The sequence below is a fragment of the Pecten maximus genome, chromosome 9, assembly GCF_902652985.1.
Source record: "Pecten maximus chromosome 9, xPecMax1.1, whole genome shotgun sequence".
NCBI lineage: Eukaryota > Metazoa > Mollusca > Bivalvia > Pectinida > Pectinidae > Pecten > Pecten maximus.
The window spans coordinates 18,057,222-18,083,245 of NC_047023.1; the positions used below are offsets into that span (position 1 = coordinate 18,057,222).

At 33.3% G+C, this 26,024-nt stretch overlaps 1 protein-coding gene across 4 annotated transcripts in view; it reads left to right on the forward strand.

Annotated features, from left to right (window-relative positions):
- The first annotated feature begins 1,415 nt into the window (after positions 1-1,415).
- Positions 1,416-26,024, forward strand: part of LOC117334562 — a 118,639-nt gene continuing 94,030 nt past the window's right edge. Inside the window, exons 1-3 of one of the 4 annotated variants that reach the window (XM_033894252.1) lie at positions 1,416-1,788; positions 13,108-13,711; positions 17,699-17,761. In XM_033894252.1, coding sequence (XP_033750143.1) covers positions 13,138-13,711; positions 17,699-17,761 — 637 coding nt within the window. In that variant the 5' untranslated portion in view covers positions 1,416-1,788; positions 13,108-13,137. The remainder of the gene's footprint in view (positions 1,789-13,107; positions 13,712-17,698; positions 17,762-26,024) is intronic. The other 3 variants (XM_033894251.1, XM_033894248.1, XM_033894247.1) reach the window with 3 other exon arrangements.

Here is a 26,024-nt window from a genome sequence, read left to right on the forward strand (position 1 = left end):
AGTTTTGATATAAATGCAAAGCGAGTAGTAAAAAAAACCCAGATTTGCTTCAAATATTAAAGCAATATCGGAATCAAGAACAAGAACTTGCTTTAAAAGAACTAACCACGTGGCTGTTTTGTAAGAGTACAGCTAGAGTTATGCCCCTTCGAATATGGCGCTTCGAAATATTGTATCAAGATATAGAGCACACTGGGGTATTATCGACCACTGGCATTATCGACCATTTGTCATATTAAAGCTTGATAAAAGTCGTAAGAAGCTTTTGTCTTGTCATTCAATCGCTTCTATCACTCAGAATACACCCTTCGGAATAACTAGAGGTTTGTCTTAGATTTCTGAGAGCCTTTAAATTCCTAATGGATGACATTGTTGAAACTGGCTAGCGCGGGTCTTTCAAAACAACGTAACGTTACGGGATAATTTAACTGAAAAGGGAAGATGAAAGTGTTTTTTTTACTATGCACACGCAGACAGTCTGACAGTTTTTATTGTATGAACTGTATATGAATGATTATTTTTAAGGTTTTTATGAAAAATGGGATAGTCATGTCAGCTACAAAATGGGATGATCGATAATACCCTGACGAAATTATAATCGCAGGGTATTATCGACCGCTGGCCAAATAAAAAAAATAAAGGGGAGTTCCGCAAGTATGATTTGACATTATAAAGGTTATATACATATTTGACTCGTTAGTAAACTATTTGTACGGTAGTGTAATGGTTAAAAAAGATAAAATAAAGTGATAGTTCCGCGAATTTGTTTTGCAATTGAATACCTGTTCGAATACACTCACCGGCACGTATTTCTTTTTTTTTTCTGTTGTAATTGATCAATCAGATTTAAGATATGCAGCGTATTGTAACCAAAATAACCCGTATATATTCAAAATCAAATTGGTAATTTGATGGATTTAAACTTACAATAAAAGGAATTATTTATTAGATTATATCTTTTTTATATAGATCTAGTACGAGCCAAGACAACAAAACCAGAATCATCGTTTGTCAAGTCGACAAAGAACTTTTTCAAAACCATTTTTAACGTGATAATGCGTTTATCTCGACATTTAAGGGTGTTTTTTGGTAGTTGTTATGTGTATTTGGCTAGTTTTGTGTCTTGAAATACGGACCAAGAAAATCAAAATCAAAATCGTAGTTTAGCAAGTCGACAAAATAATTGTTTAGATTCTAACACCATTTTTATTGTGATAATGCGATTATCTCTACATTTAAGGGTGTTTTTGGGTAGGTTTATGGTGTTTTTGGGTGGTTTTTGGGTGTTTTTGGGTAGTGTTGGGTGTTTTTGGGTAAATCGTCGTACCGCTTCGGGTAACATATTATACTCCCCGTCGGATTTGTATATATATACTCCCCGTCGGATTTGTAGCTTCCGGTATCACCCGGTGTATATCCGCCACTGAAATTTTTGTATCATTTTCGAGACATGCGCTAGGCCTAAGTACTTAATTCGTGGAACGCGTATCCATGTCCGCTTCGTCCTAGATATGGACCTATATGTGGCTATAATGACGTCAGAATGCAATATCCGCCATATTGTGTAACAGTTGTGTCCTGTGTCCGCGAAAACTGACCATACTCGGGGATCGCAGACTCCAAATTTCTGACCGGTCGCCTGTTACTGCCCTTCAAAACCCGGGAATAGTCGCCAAAATCACAAGGGTTCGTTACACATGATATGATGTATGAAATGGGTAGCACAAGCACATTAGATGTAGGGATTTGTAACGATATCTGGCGACAACGATTGGGGGAGTTTTAAAGGTAAGTTGCATTGGATTATCAGAGTTCTGAAGCATAAGTAAGTCTCGCTACATCACGATATACAAGTCTCTGGTTGTACCTACATTGTATCTCTTCATTGATCAATTTCACACTCACTTGACTTTTTGTCAAATGACAATACATTAAAATGTCATTGTGGAGGCCGTATGGTTTAATTCAGTTGAAGTGTTATCATGATTAATAGACCGCCATCTTACATACACGAAATAGGCATCGGCCAATCAGAATAACTTTCGGTTTACTAATGATTTGTTGACAACAAACACGTGCGTCGGTTGGCTTTGACGTTGGCAGTGAAACATCATTGGGGGAGGGCAATCTATATAAATGACCACTACGGCCCTAGGGACAGAGGGGCCCGAACGGGGCCCCAAAAAGGGAACTTTGGTAAATTATTGCTTTTGAACCCTAATTATAACCAGAGACCTATATACTAGGGATTCGCAACAACCGCTTTTCTCGCAGAGTCACGACCTCACCTATTGTTCTCATAACCGGAGGTATATTTAGCACGAGATCTAGCGAGACCAAGCGCTGCGGCTGCGCAATAGGTGGATATCGGAGTTGTTTATATTAGTGACATGTGCCGTGCCAAGAGATGGCGACGACTGTCTGTGCACATGTGTCACCGCGTTTGGCCGAGATAACTTCACACTGGCGATAGTTATACCTATGCACTGTAATGTATATCGGCAGATGTGAATAACGATATTTAAGTAGCGTCTAACCGAAAAAAGCACCATTTTTCCGTTAAAGATTCATATAGAAACATATGGAAAATGTCGTCCGATTTTCTGCCATTAGACGATGATCTAAATTTAGATGTATAGAGAAATTTACTGACGACGATTCTTATATTTTCGATAGTGATACTGACTTCAGTCAGTGCTTCCCTAATTATACCGAACTCTTACAAGGGGAAATATAATCACCTGTGTTATTTTCTTTGTATCTAAATACACTTTATTAATGACAACTGTCCAAGTATTGAATTACAGATGCTTGATCTTTTCTTGCTAATGTATACCGACGACATGGCTTTATTTGTTAACTGCCCAGAAGATTTACAAATTATGTTGGATTCTTTATATGCATATACCATAAAATGGAATCTGGAGGTCAATGTTGATATAACTAAAATCATGGTGTTTAGAAATTGTGGACAAATAAGAAATAATGAGCCATGGAAATATAATAATGAATAATAATGACAATATAGAAATTGTTGACAGTTTTAAATACTTGGTTATGCTGTTCAGCTACAATGGGAAGTTTTACAAAACACAAAAACTCTCTTAGAAATCATTGCTTGAATGTAGAAACTTATTGTTCTATTTTTGATTCGTATGTAAATAGTATTTTACGTTATGCATCGGAAATATGGGGATTTCATAAAGCACCGGATGTCGAAAGCGTACATTAGAAATTCTGTAAAAAAAAAGTACTTAACTTAATAAGGTGCCTAAATCAACTTGCAATGACTTCGTTTACTGTGAATTGGGTAGATTACCATTAACTATTATGAGAAAATTAAGAGTGTTCAAATATTGGTGAAACAGTCGGATAATCTGGTATTGAAAACATGTCTTGATGAAATGGTAAATGAGAATGACGTGTGGATATGTGACATTAAGAATGAATTAGCCGCTTTAGGTATTGAGTACATGTTTTATTCTAATTCACCAGTAGACTATGCTTTTAAAAGCATTGAGCAGAGATTGACCGATGTTACAAAACAAAACATGTTAACAAATATCTAGTTCGTCGAAAGGTAGATTATATATCGATATCTGATAGATAGCCACTGTGTACAGTTTTAAACCTATAGAAACTAAATATAAATGTATGTGGAGCATCCTCACACAAATTAAATATAGAAATAGGTAGACATAATAATATTACCCAAAGAAATAGAACCTGTAACAATTGTGATTTGTGTGACATCGAGGATGAGTTTCATTTTATTTTGATATGTCCATTATATACAGGTCTGAGGGTAAAATGTATAAAACAATATTACTACAAAAGACATTCTGTTTTTAAATTAATCCAACTATTATCTGTTAATAATGTTAGAGAGTTGTCAAATTTAGGTTAATATCTATACTTGGCTTGCAAAAGACAAAATTTATTAGTGTAGATAATTTTATATTGAATAGTTTTCATGTACATGTATGTAACACTCTCCTGTTCACATCTGTAGTTGTTTAATGTTATATATCTTATATACCTATAGGCCTTAGCGCTCATCTGCACCCACCACTAGACCAGTGATTCGTTGATTTATTTCACCAGCAGTTTTACAGTATAAAAACCAGCATTAAAACTATGCCTTTTATCTTTTTTTGGAGATATTTCTTGTTTATTAGACAAATGCTATAGCAAAAGTCTTAAGTAAAATGAACAAAAAAAAACAACACTGTCATGTTTGATGATTGATAATATTTATTATTTAGTATTGAAAACTTTGATAGTGCTTAGGTCATGTACCAACGGTAGATCTTTTCTTCTTTGGCTTTCTGAAAAAAAAAATCAAGTTTAATAAGTATTGATACATTATGGTATAGAATAGGCAGAGAAGCTTCTATAAGATTTAAATTTGAAACATTCAAATTTCAAATACCCTGCAGTAAATTCCTATACCCCAAATGTTGATTAAACAGATTCGTAAATTCAAAATTAACCTAAAAACATATATATCTAAATATGAATGGACCCATTTAAGTTTAATTAGGGAATGAGGACATGTACACCTGAGGGATTTTTGTCTTCCAGAGTACAGGTAAATATTTAGATTGTATACTGCACAGCATGCCTTTAGTGAACTCTAGTATTTTGGGGAGATGGACATGGCCAGCCTCAGGACAGGTGTTGACAATGAGACACACCTGTTGATTCATGTATATCTCAAAGGTAATAAAGGTGTGGTCAATGTCCCTATGGTTTGGATGGAGTGGGGGAGCCCAGGTGATCACCATGACAATATTTTTTTTTCTGTAGACCCAGAAGTACAGGTACATACAGGTATATACTCTACATATATTCTGAATGGACCCCCCTTTGAGTTTATTATGAGATGCCCCATGACCAGGTGTTAATGTTTTTATCAAAGGTGAGGTGTGATCAATGCCCCCAAAGGGTGGGGGGGGGGGGGGGGGGGGGGGGGGTATATCGGTCATAATGGGGAAAAAATATATATACAACCTTTTGATTTTATTAATTTCCCACACAATACAATAAAATATATACCGCAGTATTTAATGTTTTGCTATGTGCAAAAGATATCATAGCTATTATATTCCAACACACTCATTCCTCGATCAATCCCTGCAATTCTGTATCAAATATCTGTTTTGAAACACTAAATAATTTACAAAAAGTATAATATTTAATTTAATTTACATTAGACTGATTAATGTTTTTTTCAATTAGTTTCAATTAATGCATTTCTTTCAATAATGGCTTTATTATTCATGAGATCAATGTTAACAGAAGTCATGATTATACTACATGTATATAAAATTCTACAGATTATAGCTATCAAATCACTAATCTAATTATAAATATGATATTAAAGACAATGAATTACACAACAAATTTGACTAAACGCGATACGGTAACTATCGAGCAACAATTATTTGAAAACCATTTTGAAATTGGTCAATAAATAAAATAGGAGTTAAACTGAAACCATGTAGCACTGTCCCTAACACCAGCCATTCATAGTATAACCATAATTTGTTTTGTTTACTTATTTTCACTGGGCAATAACTAAATATTCACAATGAATTACACAACAAATTTGACTAAACGCGATAGAGTAACTACCGAGCAACAGTTATTTGAAAACTATTTTGAAATTGGTCAATAAATAAAAAAGGAGTTACTTATATAAACTGAAACCATGTAGCACTGTCCTTAACACCAGCCATTCACAGTATAACAATAATTTGTTTTGTTTACTTATTTTCACTTGGCAATAACTAAATATTCACAATGAATTACACAACAAATTTGACTAAACGCGATACAGTAACTATCGAGCAACAATTATTTGAAAACCATTTTGAAATTGGTCAATAAATAAAAAAGGAGTTAATAATATAAACTGAAACCATGTAGCACTGCCCTTAACACCAGCCATTCACAGTATAACCATAATTTGTTTTGTTTACTTATTTTCACTTGGCAATAACTAAATATTCACAATGAATTACACAACAAATTTGACTAAACGCGATACAGTAGCTATCGAGCAACAATTATTTGAAAACCTTTTTGAAATTGGTCAATAAATCAAAGTACTGAAAGTACTGTAGGAGGCGTTAGTCAGATGTAAAAGGAGATATTTGAAATCAAGCAAGAATACAAATTAAACTGATATCAACATGACTAAACATTTCCACTTAAGTGTGTCAAACCAACCGGACATAATGGTTTTCACAGTCCTGATGAATGTAATGGTTTAGACTGTTCCGATGTACATAATGGTTTTAACCATCTTAAAAGTTGCAAACCTACTTCTAAAAGTAGTTACACATTTCTTATTTCAAACCTTTACTTAAAAAGTCAAACATTTTAATTTTTTTCAAATCAACTTCTACTTAGGTACATGTCATTAACATTCATATTTTAAACCATCTTTTATACTTAAGTAGTTCAAAATTTGCATTTATGTGTTTAAAACAAACTTATATTTTATAGGCCTGGGTATTAAAAATGTCGAAACAATATGATATGCATTTCGATAAGTTATAACAATACACGATATGTATTGAAAATATAGGGAGTGTCTGCTACTTTTTTTGTTGAAAGTGTGCAATGTCTTTCAATATCTTGCAAACAAAATTGTTTATTCCTTTCTATTTTGATCTTAGAATAATATCAAAATTAGATTGACGGCTTTTAAAAGTTATTACACTTTTTTTTCAACAAAGACCTCATTTTTAAGGACAATTATTTCAAAATTAGATATCAATTCCATCTATTTTAATAGATCCAATGTCAATATTAACAATAAACTGTGATTTGTGATTTGTTGCTTTTTAATTTACCACCAAGATGTAGATAATAGCCTAGTAGCTATAGGTACTGTATATAAAAATACAGCGTTTTACATGCAAAATATTGAAGAAAACTTTCATATTTGATATCAATTCAATATGATTGTACAAGTCCCTTGGGGTGGGGAAAGAACCCTGTGCCTATTTTTACATCAGGATTGTGTTCATTTCTTGGTGTCCAGCAAGATTATGGAGTTGGGATCTGAATGGTTTCACAGATAAAACAAGAGGCCAAGAGGGCCTGTATCGCTCACCTGGTTTTATGAGATATAAAACAAGAATGATGCTTAAGTTTATTTGTCGCTGGTATTTCTATGTCAATATATCATAAGCATTTTATATGGGTACATGTACATTGGTTTATTGTTATTCTAAAAATGTCAATTTAGCGAAATTGACCTATTTTGGTCCCATCCTTCAGCCCCCGGGAGGTTAACCCCAACATTCGTACAAAAGGATGCTACCAGTCAAGTATGAGCTATATCGATTGCTTAGTTTCAGAGAAGAAGTTATTTATGTCAATTGAGCCAAATTGACCCCTTTTGAGCCAACAATTGAATTGCAATTTATGGATAATTTTTGATTTTGGCAAGAAAACATTCTTAAAAGGGCATGTCTGCATCATTTTTAATAATTTGCCCTTGAAACTTCGCACACACCTTCATAAGAGCCGGTTCTTTAAAATGTGAATGAAGGTCAAGGTCAGAGAGATAAACTCAATATTTGTAGCCAGTCACACATGTTACATGTATCTATTTGCCAAATATCCAGCCTTCATGTGTATGTGCAGTTTTGGGTCATTTTTTCATTTTGGTAGGAATTTCTTTTTAAAAGTGCCACATCTGCGTCAATTTGATTATTTGACCTTGATACATTGAACACACCTTTAAAAGGGCTGATTCTTTAAAATGTGATCCAAATTAATAATTTTGAAAGAACTTTGAATTTTCTTCATCATTTGACCCCCGTGACCTTGAATGAAGGTCAAGGTCAAATATAAGTATAACATTTGTAGCCAGCCATACGTTATCGATGCGCCAAACATCAAGCCTTCATGTGTATATTATAGATAAAAGAGCAGAAACCTTTATTCTGCAATTTTGGATTATTTTTTAATTTTGGCTGGAGAAAATAGCTTTATGATTCTTTTCCAAGTGCCATATCTTTCTGCCATATTTTTATCTGATGACAATAAAATATGCACATTCTGTTTCAGTGGACTATGTTCTTTCTTATGAAATGAAAAAAATAATCAATATAAGATTTTTATTTTTGACATTCGAACCCATAACAAGTCGTTGGCCTTGACATTCTCTGACAATATATCATTGAGAAAAGTTTGCCCTAACCACGTGCGAACCAATTTCCAATGAAAATGAAACAAATTATGCTAAAATATGTGTGATGAGTTTCCTATATAAACTATAGTAAAATGTATCCTCTCCCCAGGGAGAATGCGACACATAGGGGGCCATGAAATTAACAATTTTGATAAAACAGCTTAAGAACCTTTTGTACATCATTCTGCGATATCTTGGTCTTAAGAAGAAGACCGACGCACGACGACAGATCAAATTATAATGGTGTATATTATGAGCTGAATGTCAGAGGATGGTAAACTCTGTACAAATTGTATTATATTATCAGGCAGTCAGCCTAAATGTATGTTTCATATCTACCATATTAGAAGTTTGATGTTTTGTACGATATATATATATATATATATATATACTTAATTTGTACACATACATTAAAGGAGTTAGCTACTTTCATAAATTAAGATGTTTTTTTCTAGAGTTTACTAGGCCGGATGAAATATGATCATGAGCAATCAGTATGGTCAATATGAGATTTGATAAAATGCCTCTCGTAGGTCAACCACTCAACTTCCTTTTGTAGGAGTCAATATTATATGTAGGAGAATTAAACTCTCGCGATGTCTGTTGCACATAAGTACAAAGAAATACATTATCACTTATGCCGAAAAAATTCACACTTAAGTAGCAATAACACATAATAGTCAAAAACCCAATATATGTGATCAGTGATAAGAAACAGTACTAATAAGCATTTTTGGCAATTTATCCTGAAACAGCTATAGCCTTCCATATTTGACATCCCACAGATTGTTGCTTGTATATATATATAGTTTTAAAGGTCAACATTGGAAAAAAACCTAAATGGTTATACATGAATTCATAATAAATAGAATTATTGACAAAAAAGTTTCATTTATTTTCACACTTTCTGGAGACCAATAAGGAGATTGATGATCATTTTAAGGGATTTGTTCGTGACATGAAAATAAAATATTTTCAATTAAATTTCAAAAGCAAATATAGATTTATTTTGAAAGTTAAATGAGGAATATTGATATCTGAGAAAGTCTTATTTATATTATATGGATTTGATATCGATTGCCAATAGATAGCCTATACATGTATTTATCATTTTACATGAAAACAACAAAAAGTTATATTACATGAAAACAACAAAAAGTTGTACTAATAGGTTAAAATCCAATTGGTATACATTTTGTTAATCTACAATTACTTTGTATTGTTTAAATATTCTATGTAATACAAACATTTCACAACTTGGTGCATAAAAATGTATATATATATTACATGAAAACATTTGAAAAGGTTGAATCGTGAGCTGAATAATATATAAATAAGACAAGCTGGTTCAATAATAATTTAGCATTTTCATATATATTACAAGTGCGAGTAGCTACTGCAGTAAACCTTATCACAAAAATCCAGATTCTGTATATTGTCTCTGTCGGGGAAGGTACAGCACAAATGATCACCACGACAGATATGTGCCAGTTTTCTTAGTTTTAAAAAATAAACGATCGAATTCCATCACGACATCACGTACTGTAGGTCTACCGATTCATAGATTTGAAACACAGTGACTTCGATCAGTTATCGCAGTAATCCGAAGGGTTCTGGTGTTGATATCGCCTTAAAGCCGATTAAAGTCTGCATATAGTATATAGCAAGATCGTCAGAAAATTCGGACTATAATCGCAGTAGATATTGTGATTTTGTGGTCTGGCCAGGCTTGAACAACTTATCGTAAACAGTTTCGTCCTAAATAAACCAGCGCTTATTTCAGTGGGTCAACAAACATATTTAAACTTTGTAAGCAACTTGCCTTTAATGTATGTTGATAGATATTAATTTCTAGCGACAATCATCACACTTTGATGCTTCGTGTGAAGCCCGTGTCCACGTGCCTCCATTTTGACAGAGTGCTCGCTCACGTAAACAGACGGAACACGAGATCGCTAAATATCGGACCAAATCTCATAAAATCTCGTGAGCAAACTACCAAGTTGTAAACAAAAGAAATGTTGTTAGCCAAAACCTGGAGGGTGATATGAAAATCGGGAATTTGTTTGCGCTTGGTTGTTATGTCGTCTTTATTCCTAGTAGTTAAACAAGTGTCCTCTGTAAGGTAACGTCAGAATCTCGCAGTTATCTCCCTTCAAACAGTATTTTCGATATAGATTTGCAAAAATCGATGCAGGTGTAGATATTTACAAGACATTGTTCTTATTGTTTATTCGAAATAGTTCCTGAAATGTTCACAACATTATCAGCATAGTTAATACATTTCTGTGCACATCTACTTTGAATGACGGACTACAATGACGTGCCTCATACTTGGAACTAATTATAAGCGAATCATTACCCCTAGTTACAGAAATTACCACCAGAGGTCTCAAATTCCGGGCTTCCGCCGAAGAGAAATTTATACTGAATATACCTTTTTTCATGTAATAACACTTTATTTGCAGTCTTGATAGTTTTCATAAATGTATATATAGTTCAACTACATCATATATGAACCGAAAGAAACTACAAAATGAACTGTGAAAGGAAATATAACGAAAATGAAAGTGAGAGATTGTGACGTCACAACTCGTAGGTGATTGTAATATGGCAGGCGTAAACGCCTCCATAATAAAAAAGGAGTTAATTATATAAACTGAAACCATGTAGCATCGTCTTTAACACCAGACATAAGCTAACCAGCGTGGTAATCGCCGTGAAAAGAACGGTCACATGTGCAGTCTTCCGAACATAAAGTACGACGGAATACGTTTGAAACACCAGTTTACATAAAAATAATTGCACTTACGTTTGATTCCGGTGATTTGTTATCGGACAATAGTCTTCTATGAGCTGTCATAAAGCTGACCGTGTTTCAGGCGTACCTTCAATATGGCGTCTAAACAGTAGGAGCAGCAATGCACTATGGGATAAATTACCCGAACTTCCGCTCGGCGGTGACGTTTGTTAAGCCAAAGAGCTTGTTGCGAATCCCTAGTATATAGGTCTCTGTTATAACCTGTAGACAACTATGTACCGGCGCTACTTCTCTTAATGTACATGAGGGAATTTCAACGAAAATTTATGGCAATAACCCTTATACATTATAGATGTGAGTATACAATTTATGTCATGTTGTAATTTGTGATTACCATGGTAACCAGGCCACTATACTTCATTTTTTGGGTAAGTCATGATGTACCTCTTCAAAAACTACTATGGGAATTTCAATCTAACTTTATGGTAATAACCCTTATACATTGTAGATGCTCGTAATCTATATCATGTTGTAATTTTGTGTTTACCATGGTTGCAGGTCACTATACTTTGTTTTTTGGGTGAGGGGAATTGTGTCCCGTCAACTCCTCATAAACCTGTGAACTGCTTATGTCAAATTTAACCACACAGAAGTGATAGGGACCATGTTTAAATGTGCATGCATGATATTTCTCTGCAGAATTTTGTGGTAACCATGGTAACCAGGTCACTATACTTCGTTTTTTGGGTGAGGGGAATTGTGTCCAGTCAACTCCTCATAAACCTGTGATGTTTACCAGGTTTCAATACCCATATTCTTGTGGAAAACCATTTCAAGAAAACTCGGACAACTCCTATAGCTATCAACCAATTTCATTTGAAATACACAGGAATGTTACGGACTCATAATGTGTACTACATATGCATGCAGGGGGTATGAGTTGGCCCTCTGGACGACAGTTCTAGTTATGATTAAGAAAAATGTAGTCTCAGTTGGGCAACGACTGAGCATCTTGAATGAAAATTAGTGTGATTTATAAGCATTAAAGCAGTTTTCCTTTCTCTGGTTATTTTTTTAAGATACAAGAAGAAAAAAATTGGGAATGAATTCCCACACTTATCTGTGTAAATTGACATTAGCTTAAGGTCACAGGTTAATTACGAGTAAACCATGAGCTAATGCGGTACGTACTCCCCAGCGTCCGCGTCTGCATCCCACCCTACTTTAAAGTTTTTGGGATCATTTTTTTGAAAGCTTTTAAGTCCAAAAGTATACACCTTACACCCTTCTGAATAATTTGCCCCTAGCAGTGATAAAAAAGCCCTGGACAAAAGACGGAATATTTCTAGAAGATGGTCGTTGTCAAAACTATAATTCCCTTTCCTATTGACGGCAAACGATGAACTATGAAAATGCTACAAATAGCCATGTCATGTAATTTTGCAATTTAGTATAATTACTGATAAACATTTTTTATGTTATTTATAAGCCAAAGTGTCACATCTGAAAGACTTTAATTCACATATTACATTCCATTGTTATACTATTCCGAGAGTTGTCTTAGTTATCCGCCATATGATACTTCTCAGAAAAATCTCACAAGAAGCTGATCCAAATATGGTATCCCTAACCATATATGGATGAAAAACAGGGGTTCCTTATTGAGACTAGTAGTACCACATGATTAGAAATACGATGTCCAATGGGTGGCAATTTTGAATTTTATTGAAATCAAACTGTCATCACTATTTTCCAGAAAGATTTTTTTGAATAATTTTTGAATTTCCTGTAGATTCCTCTTGTACATGCATTAGTAATATAATTGAATTGAAGTTTGCTAACCCTATTTTCTCAATTTACCAGTTTTAGCAAGATTTTCTGAGTGGAAAGTTATTTGGCTTGCAAGTTCTGTTGTTAGAAAATCCCATATAAGTCGGCCATCCTTGTGACCAATCTGATTAAAACCAGTTGTTACATGGCTACATTATGCTATCTATGCAATGCCTGAACAGACGAGTATGAAGTAAACGTTTAAACAGCTGATTTTAATCAGATTGTCCTGGTGACTTATTGTTTTACCATATAAAACTGGAAATCTTTTAAACTGAAACATGCTTTGGTTTCTAATTTTCAGCATCACTGTCACTTCCTCTCCGTAAACAAAATGGCAGCCAAGTACCAATCTACCAAGGAAACTGTCAATTTTGCGCGAATTTGTAGAGTAATGGTTGATGTTGTCCCAGATGTCTTCAGAGATTTACTGCTCTGCCGTCTGCCAGCTTCAGGACTTGCCCCTACTCTTGGCAACCAGAAGTCACAGATCTTCTCCCAGTTGAATAAACAGCAGAAGAAGATCCTGTACCCCCCAGTTGGAATGTTTGTAGGTTCTCTGAAAGATTTAGATGTATCACTTATCTACATCTTACTTAGGAACTTAGGAAATATTCCTCCTCACCAGAATGGTTGGGGGAAAAGTCCAGATCCTGCAGACAGGTCTCTTTCGGCCAACATTGAGCGTCTGCGTATTCATCGTAATGAAGCATACGCACATGCAAACACTGCCTTCCTTTCTGATGGAGATTTTCAGACAAGATGGGTGGACATCAGACAGAGTGTGGAGGAGATAGAGAAAGTTGTCCCAATGAAAATGACATTTGTCACGGAGATAGACAGCATACTGACCATGAGGATTGACCCCTTAACAGAGACTTTGAATGTTCTTATAAAGAAACTTGAAGGTAAGCTGTACGTAGAGACTTAGATAAATAGTATACCTTCAGCTCAACTGGTCCAATGTATCAAGCATAAGGTAAGCTATAATATATCAACGTCTTAGTGCCAGAAGGTTGTAAGTGGCAGTTGGTACAAATTTTGCGGTTTTTCCATATTCTGAAATAGAGTTAGCATCTGTGTCATGTGTCAAAAGGTCATATCTAGATCTGTAGCTTAATTAATATATATATACTGTATAGAAAGAGATATCATCAATTTAACTATGACATAAGGCCATATCAATTTAATAAATTGTTCTTCGGATTTCGAGATTTCAAAATTGGAGCGAGCGAGCGAAATTGTTTTGTTTTTAAAATAATTTTGAAATCATGAAAATTTGGAGCGAGCGAATTATTTCAGAGGTCTCAATATCAGTAAATGTCTTTGACTGTGTAAATAATGTGAAAACATGTGTTAAACACTTAACTGGTTATATTAAATGTTGTAAAGTAATGACTTGCACAGCACTGAGATAGTGTATAGAGCTACACAAGAGAGAAAGGCACTGTTTAATAGCGTTTTAAATAGAACTATCCATTGAAATTAAAAGATAAAGCTACAACAATATGGAGCAACCTTTTTGCAACCATATATTATTAATTTCAAATTTACCTGCATGAGCAAATCATTTCACCGATAAACTCTATCATTCATTAAGAATGCATATATATAACAATAATAAATTCTATGTACCGGTATGGTGTCTCTATCAACCAAATCCTGAAGTCTAGTGATATGAAAGATGTTTTGATGAAACAGACCAAGGTAATCGCTATTTCAAAATAATCAACAAACACATTGTTAAAACAAAATCAACAGTATTGTATTAATCAAAATTATGCACTGCTAGTACACTTCTGTAAACAAGATTCAAAATTATATAAAATACTTTCCTTGATTGGCACATTATATATAAGTTACAAATGATTTCAATAAAAAGACTAGAACCTAATACTTGATTGGCATATAAAAACAAATGATTTCAATAAAATGACTAGAACCTAATACAGTCGAACCTGTCTATAAAGGACACCTAAGGGACAAGACAAAAGTGTCCTTTATAGAGAGGTGTCCTTTATATAGAGGTTCAACGAGTTATGTCCCTTATAAACGAAGAAACAAACCAAAGTCTGTTTATAGTACACTATATGTCTCCTGATTTATCATATTTAAACACTTAAACTAATGAATAAAAGACAAATAATTAAAGATAAATGCTTAATTAATTAATTTTCAATCATTCATCTGACACAAAAATTGAAGTTGATATTTTTAATAATTTATATTAAGCCTATAGTTTCAAAACAAATCTTCACAATATCATACTATACTGAATATCTATTCAGACAAATTCTCAACATAGTAAAAAAGTAAAGGTAATTCTTATCATAGTAAAACAATTTTCATTAATCCTCAATATTTTGGAAAACAAATATGTTTGAAATATCTTTTCTATTACAACATTAACTCTTTATAAATGAAAGTGCATTTTCCTCTGATAATTATAATCCCTAAGCATCTATTTTGAGACATATTTTCTGAAATCCATGTAGGGATTTAATTTAATGAATACCGTTTTCTGGTTCAGTCAATTAGTATAGTGTATACAAAGACACTCGGAACTCTTCAGCTGTTCTTAATATGTTACGTAGTCGTATTCCGAGGAGTTCCGAGTGAGAGAAAATGGCGGCTTATAACCATGTGCCTGCCCTGTCAGATTTGCATACGGTTGATTTTGTAAGTAAAACAATTATGACAGACATAACTATTGCTTTGTCCCTCTTTTGTTGGTCCTGATAATGATTTAATTACCCCCTGACCATTCTTGTTGTCTAGGCTATGGTTGAATGGCTAAGCTTAGCTGTCACCGGTGGGGTTGAGTAAACAAACACCTCTGCCGATGGCGATCGGTCACTCTCTTGTAATTACTGCCCATTGTTACAGCAACTTACAGGTAACAGGACAATTAGTGACTGATGAAGTGGCTTCCTAAGTTAGCATTGCTGCCAGGGGAGTTGAGTAATTAATGCTCTGCTTGTTATTTAGAAACGTTTTACACACAAATATCAACACGGTTATGGTTTCACGTGTCCGTTATACAGAATTTTTTAACAACTTTACGGACAAAAATAAGTGTCCGCTGTCCGCATTAGGAAGGTGTCCGCTATATACACGATATTTATATAGTGATTTTCATTGGGGATTCCTGGAAGTGTCCGTTATGGACAGGTGTCCGCTATATAAAGGTGTCCGCTATTACAAGTTTGACTGTACTTGATTGGCACATAAAAACAAATGATTTCAATAAAATGACTAGAACCTAATACTTGATTGGCACATAAAAACAAATGATTTCAATAAAATGACTAGAACCTAATACTTATTCAACAAAATTACATACAGGAAACATAGAAATTAACCTACTGATAATTTGGAATGCAAAACAAACCTCTTGTCACCAATAATCACATTAAAATTCAATCTTTCATGGACTGTCATATAAAAATAAGGAACAGATTGAATTGGAATGATGGGAGCCTATAAGATAGTAAAGATACTGATAGATACAAGAATAATTTAAATACCAAAAATACAAAACAGACAAAACACTAACATAATTATGAAATGCAAATGAACTTCTAAATATATCACAAAATTAAAAATAATTATCTTCTATAAAACAATAATTAGACTACAGACAGACATACAATGTAAGTGTAAACACTGAACAAAATATAAAATGAAACAATAAAACATCCATTTTAAATCAAAGATGGATCCATTCAGGACTTCAATGTTAAAGTTTTAAAATGTCTTTGTAAACAACCTGAAGACACTGATATAAAATATGGATTAAGGACGGATGACTTGCTGCATCTATCTTTCAAATCGATGCCCAACTCTTGACACAAAGATAATGTCATCGTAAGCGATGACACAACGATGCTGTCTGCAGACGGGGGTCGACTGCTCGATATACGTATCTCGACGAGAGTGTGTGTTTCGTTTACCTTGTTAAATAAATGTTCAAATGATGAAGCGCGTCCACCTCCATAGCTGTATGTTGTAGTACATTGTGGCGGCCGCATTCTGTCGTTACTGATACAACAAAAATACCCATGTTGACACAACTTTTCTTCAGGTAAACCCTCGTGCTTTCATTGTGTTTGACAGTTCACATCACTGTTAAAAAAGCGCTTCAGTTACTGTACTGTGTCCTTCGTTTCAAACGTTCAATTGATCCAGAAAGGCGCTTTCTAAATTTTGAAATCGCGAGAATTTTTTCCGGATTCGTCATTTTTCGTTTTTTTTTTAATTTTAATTTTGATTTTGACAAAACAGGAGCAGTATATCCAACGAACAATAAATTAAATTGGTATGGCCTAAGTGTCAGAGTGGTGTTGTAGAACCAGAGGGTAGTGTATGTCACCTACTTTCTTTCATTTCTGGCTGTAGTAATAGGTACGTTATGTTGTAAAGGTCGTTAGTATGGATTTCATATAAAAGATCATTGTAAATCAAGAAAAGTTTTACTTCAATATAATTAGATTTAACTTAAGATAGAGGCAAATCTTAAATTGATATGAACGTTCCTTTACAAAAAATAAACTTAAAATTATTGTGATTAAGACTTTATGAAACAAATTTTAAATGGAAAAGATATATATGTAGTCGATCTGAACTGACTGTTTCCTGTGTGCCTTGGAGGATGCAGTCTTTTGATAATTACTATACAATGTACAAATGTACATACATACCATATTAGATATATAGAAGAATGGGAAGTAGGGTTTTTTCACCATAATGATTGACATATCAAGTTCCATGCAGTTTCAGGGTTTTTGGGTCAAGGTCACTGTTACTATTTTTAGTGGGGGCTGTAGGGGACATGTATTTCAAAAAGAAAACAGAGCGGAGGTAAAATGTAATACTGAATGTTTATGTCTTTTTAGATAAAACCAATGATGTAAAAGACCAGCAAGATACAACAGCAAATGATGTGGATGAAATAAGAGGTATGATATAAAAGGTCGAGAGATCTTAAGAGCTATATGTGAAATTATTTACTTGGAAACCATTCAGGGTTTTCCTGCCTACATATTTGGGGTGGATAATCGGTCCCATTCCCTGTTATAAATTACCTTATTTTTTCCCAATTTCAATACAAAAATTCCCAATTGATTGTCATCATTCAAAAAATAAATTCAGGATTTTTTACCCGGTCATTGATTTCATGTTAAGGCTGTATGCTATTGTCAAAATCTTCTTGATGCTTAGTGTATAATTTATGTCCCCACTTTAAAATGCGTAACTGACTCAAGTTGAATTAACATGGCAGCAACACTTAACAAAGGTATCTATGTCAAGATGATTTGGTTTTCTGACTACTGAATTGAAATTGAATAAATTTGAAAGATTATCCAGACATAATGAATCAAAGTAATGTATCAGAAATATTTTTAGAGATTGGTGAGTACCAAAATCATACATTCTTAGATATAAGTTATCTTTTTACTTTTAACTTTACTCATATGCTACAATATATGCTGATGTCAATTCTCACTAAATGTTTATATATATAGAGAATACATGGTCAGTGTCTTAAAATATAAGCTGTATTTTGGCGAGGGTAAAGAAAGACAAAAGTGGCGAGCCTCTTTTGTCTTTCTGTCCCGAGCCAAAAATACAGCTTGTATTTTAAGACACTGACCATGTATTCTATTTATCCTGCAACAGTCATCAAAATAATCATTAAAAATAATCATTTTGAAGTGAAATGGTGTAAAAAATGACAGAAATATGTTGCCTTTTAAACATAGTTTCACTTTGAAGTAGGTCAGTCGCATTGACGCACGTGCTAAGATTCCAAAATACAGCTGTTTTCCGTCACTGCCGTATACAGCAAAAATATATATGGTGGGTGTATTCCGACAATGCGGTGGCAGTTGCAGGATAAACTCATATACCTGTTACTTGTATCTTTTTGCAATGTTTATTTTAACCTGACAATGACTTTACAGTCTATTGTTATGTATGTAATATACTGGTCTTTGAGATATGTAATTACCCTGTGACACAGTGGGTATCATATGATATGGTCTAAGGGGAAATAACCCTGTTCGGATATTTAATTAGGGCCCCGCATCGAGAGATGCGGGTGCCCTATAGTAATCAGGTTGTCCGTTTGTCCGTCTGTCCGTCCGTCCGTCTGTCCGTCCGTCTGTCCGTTTTTTTCTTTTGCGCCAAATTATTGACAAGAGTTGGAGGATTTCGGTGAAAATTGGTACATAGTGGTATTTAGGGAAGCCAAACACAATGGTACCACTTACAAAATCGTCTGTTGCAATGGTAACAAATGGAGGTTTCTGATTGGTTCAAATTTCGATATTGTTCGATTTCGGTGAAAATCGGTACATAGTGGTATTTAGGGAAGCCAAACACAATGGTACCACTTATGAAACCGTCTGTTACCATGGTAACAAATGGAGGTTTCTGATTGGTTGAAATTTCGATATTGTTCGATTTCGGTGAAAATTGGTACATAGTGGTATTTAGGGAAGCCAAACACAATGGTACCACTTACGAAACCGTCTGTTGCCATGGTAACAAATGGAGGTTTCTGATTGGTCAAAATTTAGTTATTGTTCAATTTTGGTGAGAGAATTGGTATATAGGGGTTTTGAGGGAACAATGGTTCACCTTTCCAAAACCTGTGTTGTCAAGGGAATGAAACAGAGGCTTCTGATTGGTAGAAATTTTGATATTATTTGATTGCGGCGAAAATTGGTACATACAGGTATTGAGGGAAGCCGATTTTCGATGATGTAACATTTTACATATTGACATAAAACCACAATACACACATACATATACAATACTATTACAGTCTTCCATTAGCATAATTTATGACTTATGCAAAGTTGGTCACAATCAAACAAGATATCAACTGACCAAAGTTCAAAGTCAATGGGTCATATGTTAAGGTCGGATTGACATTTTTTAAATGGTAAATCTTAAGTTGGTCACAATCAAACAAGGTATCAACTGACCAAAGTTCAAAGTCAATGGGTCATATGTTAAGGTCGGATTGACATTTTTTAAATGGTATTAAAGATTTTGTTATGACATTATGAAGGTAAGTTGGTGTCAAGCGACCAAATTTTGAAGTTGATTGGATCTAAATATAAAAAGTTTTAAAACAAAAAAAGGTGAAAAAAGTACTGGTTTGGATTTCTTATACCTCAAATGACAAAAAAAGGACATTATTAAAATACCGTATTTGACCTAATAAGGGCGCCCCTACCTTTTTTCAAGGAAATAAATATTTGACAGAGTGTCAAAATGATGTTCAAAAGTAATAATTCATGTGAAATATTTTGCTACTTTAGGTGTTCAATTTTCTTCAGCAAATTAAGTAACTGGAACACATGTTTTCGCCACATTTTGTGTATTCCTACAGGCTACAGATGACATGTCCGTGCAAAGAGTACCCAAAACTAAACACACATACAAATAATAACTTACCATCTTTATTTGAAGATAAAGTAAAGACTTCATTCTTGTTGATAATAACGTTTGTTTAGAACAGAAAGCTAGTAAAAGACATTGTAAATCAATTATTAGGTCAAAGAAAACGATGTCTGATATGATCTGGGAAATCACCTGTTTCTATAAATAGAACACAAAAGAGTTCCATTTGAACATAAATGGTGGAACACACGTTCTCTGGTCTAAAGATCAGCTGGCATGGTTTACAAGTTTACAGGAGTATTCAAGTGATGTTTAAGCTTAATATATGATAATGAATAGATATCTTCATCTGGAATATTTTTATGACTGAATATTTTACCGTTTCCACAGCATTGGGTATTCTGCTATAAGGTATAGTCTGTTTCATAAAACTTCAGAATAACTAATCTTAATAAGGGCGCCCCCACTGTCAATTACCCGCGCCCTGCGCCCTTATTAGGTCAAATACGGTATTTAAAAAAATCCTTTTTTTCTCCCCTTTTCTTCACATTTGGTATGTTTTGTTTTTCAGAAAACCCTCTCAAGTTTACCTTATTAGAATAACTGCATTGAGTTTATATCAGTTTGTGTGCTCCTTGATATTAGATTTGAAACAAATTTGAAAAGTGTAATGCTTGTAGAATTCTTTTAGCTAGCTTTTCCATACAATAATAATAAGCAGTATTGTCAGCGGCCCTATTAATGCTAACATTAATGAAACAATAGCAAAGGTTAATCAAAAACATATATCTAATAGTTTCATGTCAATATATTACAATCAGTGTTTTTCCTGGGTATTTTGGGAAAACTTCAATATGCCAAATTGGGAAAATTTGAGCGCAAACTGTAAATTACACCCAAACACACACATTGAATTTTCTATGCTAACCAATTTTACAGTGCACAGTGTATTCCTAAAAACGAAACTGGGAATTTTTTCATTGATTGTGAAAAGTTGTCATACAAATGTTATTTGGAATTTTCGAGTTGATTTTGGGAAAAAATCAGGCTAAAACGCATTGAGAATGGGGTCGTTTGGCGCACCCAGTTATATAGGCAGGAAAAACACTGACAATAATTATTACATTTACCCTGAAGGGTCAGACACATAGCGGGGCCCTTTCTGACGTGTCAGTGTTCTAGTTGTTCATGTTTATAGCTCACCTGGCCCAAGGGGCCAGTGAGCTTATGCTATAGTGCAGTGTTCGTTGTCCGTTGTCCATCAACATTTCCTTTAAATCACTACTAGTCCTGAATGACTGAATTCCAGCCTGTTGCATTATGGGGTAAATGAGATCAAATTTTGTATAAATGTTGAGATTTCATTTCAACAAATTTTATTGCAATAAAACAAATGGATTGGACAACAGGCAAGCCTATATAAGTCCTCTCCAAAGGTACCACATATATACAGAGTAAAGTGAATTAGTAAATATAGACAGTGAAGTATATATATATATATATATATATATATATATATAAAGAAATAGTTGAAAGAATGTAAGTGATAGTGGTTATATTACAAAGATATTCAAAGTAGAATGATAATTTAAAATCGATTCTATAAACATGTACTCGTTATGATACAGACTTGCATACCTACATCCTACATGTACATGACACACACATGTATACATCCTTGTACACACACACTCACTCTCAATCACTCACACACAACACATCTAAAGATGTGTACTCGTGTACTCGACCTCAGTAATACTACTTGTATAACTTGTAATCTTATTTATACTAACAGACTGTACTAATACATTTTTATTCAACATAATTACTAAAATCTTCTTGTACTATTTATATGATGTTGTACAGTAGTTAAGATAAATTCATTGATGTCATCCGATAGTGTATTGTCACCTGAAGTTAATACGATTGAATTCAAATAACCAATACGGTCATTAATTTCATTAATTAAATACCTAGAATTAGAGAAATTAGGACAAGTAAAGAAGAAATGATCATTATTTTCACTAGGTGAGCCACAGGTACAACTTGAATCAGGGATAAGATGATCTATAAATCTATGATGGTTCAAGTCACTTGCATTATTTCTTAATTGACACAAGATAATATTTAATTTACGAGGTATACAGTTTTTAAATTTAGTAGATATAGTATCATTATTAGGATTTGCTAATGTTCGTTAAGATTGTTTTTGAAGGAACTTAGACTTACAGCCTTGGTTAGTGAAGGATCAAGATTATTCCATGCCTGCATAGTGCTAGGAAAGAAACTCCTGTCATAGATAATGGTTCTTGATCTTGGTATATTAAAAAATCTATGACGACGCAGGTTATGAGTATTTTGCTGATGATTTATAAATGGTTCAATGATATTAAACAGATAGTCAGGGGTCATGTGATTTATGATTTTATACATTAAAATTAATTCATGCTTATGACGCCTTGATTCTAATTTTTCCAAACCAGTTTCTTTCTATAGTTTATAATGAGAAGTGCCACTTCTTAAACCAGTGATAATTTTCATTGCATCGATCTGAACAGATTCTAATAATTTAGATTCACCAATAGTACAATTATCCCAAATAGAATCTGAATATTCCAAAATAGGTCTGACAAATGAACAGTATAATGTCATAAGTGTTTTTCTATCCACCTTATGCTTTATCATACGCAATAGATTTAGTCTTTTACATGCTTTATTGTAAATATCATTAATATGATCCCCCCATGTACCTTTTGAATTAAATATAAGTCCCAAATGTTTATGGAATGAATGTTGTTGAATTAATTGATCATCAAAAAATAAAGGAGGATGTATCCTATTTTTTTTACTTACTGTTAGTGCAACTGTTTTATTAGGATTAAAATCAATTTTCCATTTCTTAGCCCAATTATTAATAGACTCAAGGTCATCATTTAACTCAGCAGTAGGAGTTCCAACATCATCATCAACAATAACATAGAGAGAAGTATCATCAGCAAATAATTTTATATTTGTATTAATTTCATTAGTTATATCATTAATAAAAAGCAAGAATAAAAACGGTCCGAGTACCGATCCCTGTGGAACTCCAGCATTTATATGTTTAAATGTGGAGCTATAACCTTCAAAGATAACTCTTTGTTTTCTATCCGTAAGATAACTTTCAAACCATTTGTACAAATTCCCAGATATGCCATATTTTTTTAACTTATATAAAAGACCCCGATGCCAGACTCTGTCAAAGGCCTTACTGATATCACAAAATACTAATTTTATATCCTTACCTTTATCTATATTATCCATAATTACATTATATATTAATATTAATTGATTGACAGTAGAGTCTCTAGGTTGAAATCCAGATTGGTGCTCACTGATAATATGATGTTTCGTTACATAATTAAAGACATATTTAAAGATTATTTTTTCTAATATTTTACTTAAAATAGATATAATTGCAATTGGTCTATAATTATTTGGATCATCAATGGCACCTTTACCTTTGTATAGAGCTTTCGTTAACATTAGCAGACTTCCAGGCTGTTGGAATTGTACCAGAATTAACGGTTTTGTTAAATAGAATTTTGAGAGGTAAAATTATTGATGGAAGAAGATTTTTTATTATTTTAGGAGAAACATTATCAGGTCCAGGAGGTTTACTCTCATTTATCAACTGGATTTGATCAATGATATCTTGATCTGATATTGTGACTGTACCAAGTTTGGTATGACTAAGGGGAGGTAACTCCATGTTATAATTATGAACATTGTTAGTATCTTCAACAGAATTAGAAATAGAAGTAAAAACATTATTAATAGCTTCTGCTTTGTCCAATGGATGAATCAAAATATCGTTACCAACTTTAAGAGGATGAGAAGTTTCATTTTTCTTGGAGAGACCACATAAAGTCTTAGCAATATTCCACCACTTACTAGGTGGTACAGTCTTATCTGCAAGAGAGTTTTGAAGTTTAGTAAGATGTGTATCTTTAGCTTTTCTAATAAGGTCAATTACAGTATTTCTTAATGTTCTAAATTTATACCAATCATTTACTTTATTAGTATGTTTAGCCCTTTTATGTAATCTATTCTTTTTCCTTAACTGGGTTCTAATTTCATTTGTCATCCATGGTTTATCATTAGGTTTTATTCTTATTCTTTTACATGGAATATACTTTTCAGTAAGCAAGTTTATTTGATTTATAAGTATACTATTTATCTCATTCACATTATCATTATAGATTCAATTAATGTATTCCAATCAATTGCTAGAAGACCTCCAATTTGCTTCACTAAATTTAAAAATTTCTTTTACAAATGATTTTACTTTTAACACTTTAAAACATAGATTCATAACAATAGGACAGTGATCACTACATAGGGGTGATAACACTTCCGAACTCTGTACTATGTTGGGATTATTAACATAGAATATGTCAATACCAGTTGCTGATGTATTAGTGATTCTTGTAGGACATTGAATAATACTTTGAAGCTGATATTTACTTAAGATTCTTGCAAGATGTGAATTAGGAGAAAGAGAAAGCATATCTTGGTTTATATCGCCTGTAATAACCAAATTACAGTTAACATTGGTTAGTGTATCAATTAATTTATCAAATTTATTCCAGTAAGCAACATCTGCATTAGGAGGTCTATAAATACAACAGAGAAGAAACTTTTTGTTAGATGATCTAATTTCTATGACAATACTTTCAAGATCAACTGATTCAAAATCAAATTTTCTTGTAGCATGAACATTATCTTTAGTATATATCATAACACCTCCCCCTTGTCTGTCTTTCCTATCATTTCTAAAGAAGGTAGGATGTGACTCCAATTTGAGATCATTATCATTAACAGAATCCTCTAAATGAGTTTCGGTAAAACAGAGAATGTCATTTTCAAAAAATTCACTTTCAATAACTTCAAGTTTGTTACGCAAAGAACGGACATTAAGATGAAGAATTGAAATATTGCTTGATTCATATTTATCTTGACAATAAGGACCCGGGTTTACCTGTACATCACCTGCTCTTAATATAAGAGACAAAAGAATACATTTGAAAAATATGTCATTATCAAGAAACAAGAAAGTAGAACCACTGAGTGATTGATTTCTCACACATTCCTACAAAAACCATACACACTGAAACTTAGTTTGTATAAATATAATATAAACAACAAATTCCTGAGGGAGAAACAGAATAATAATATACTTACCCGAGCTAATACATCTACTTGGATATGTAATTAGCACCATAAAGGCAGAAAACAAATAATAAACAATCAAAACAAAATCTATAATATAAGTATATACACACATGTAACACCAATTATGCCATATGTAACTTGAACAAAAGTAAACAACTAAGAAAGTATATAACATTAATACTATCCTACATCATTCAGGGCCAAAATTAAGAGAGAAAAAAAAAATTCAATCATGAGAAATTTACATTTCATATTATTAATGAAATTATATCATATTACAGCGCTGCGCGCTGAAGTGTGTACGGTACATTTTCAATAGTAGTACAGCAACTGTTGATTGTATTGAATCGCCAACTGATAAGCTTGAAACAATGTATCGACCTTCCTGATTGGTTCTGTGCCGAAAGGGGCGGGGCAAACACGGAGTATGTTCTGTACCAGGACCGTGGCTGTGTATACACACGTGTGCGATTATATATAATTACATGACTATGCAAAACAATGACAACTTTTACGTTTAAGTTTTAAGCATTTAATAAAGATCTGATACTCGTTGAACACATGGGTTATTACACACATATATATGCCATGTTG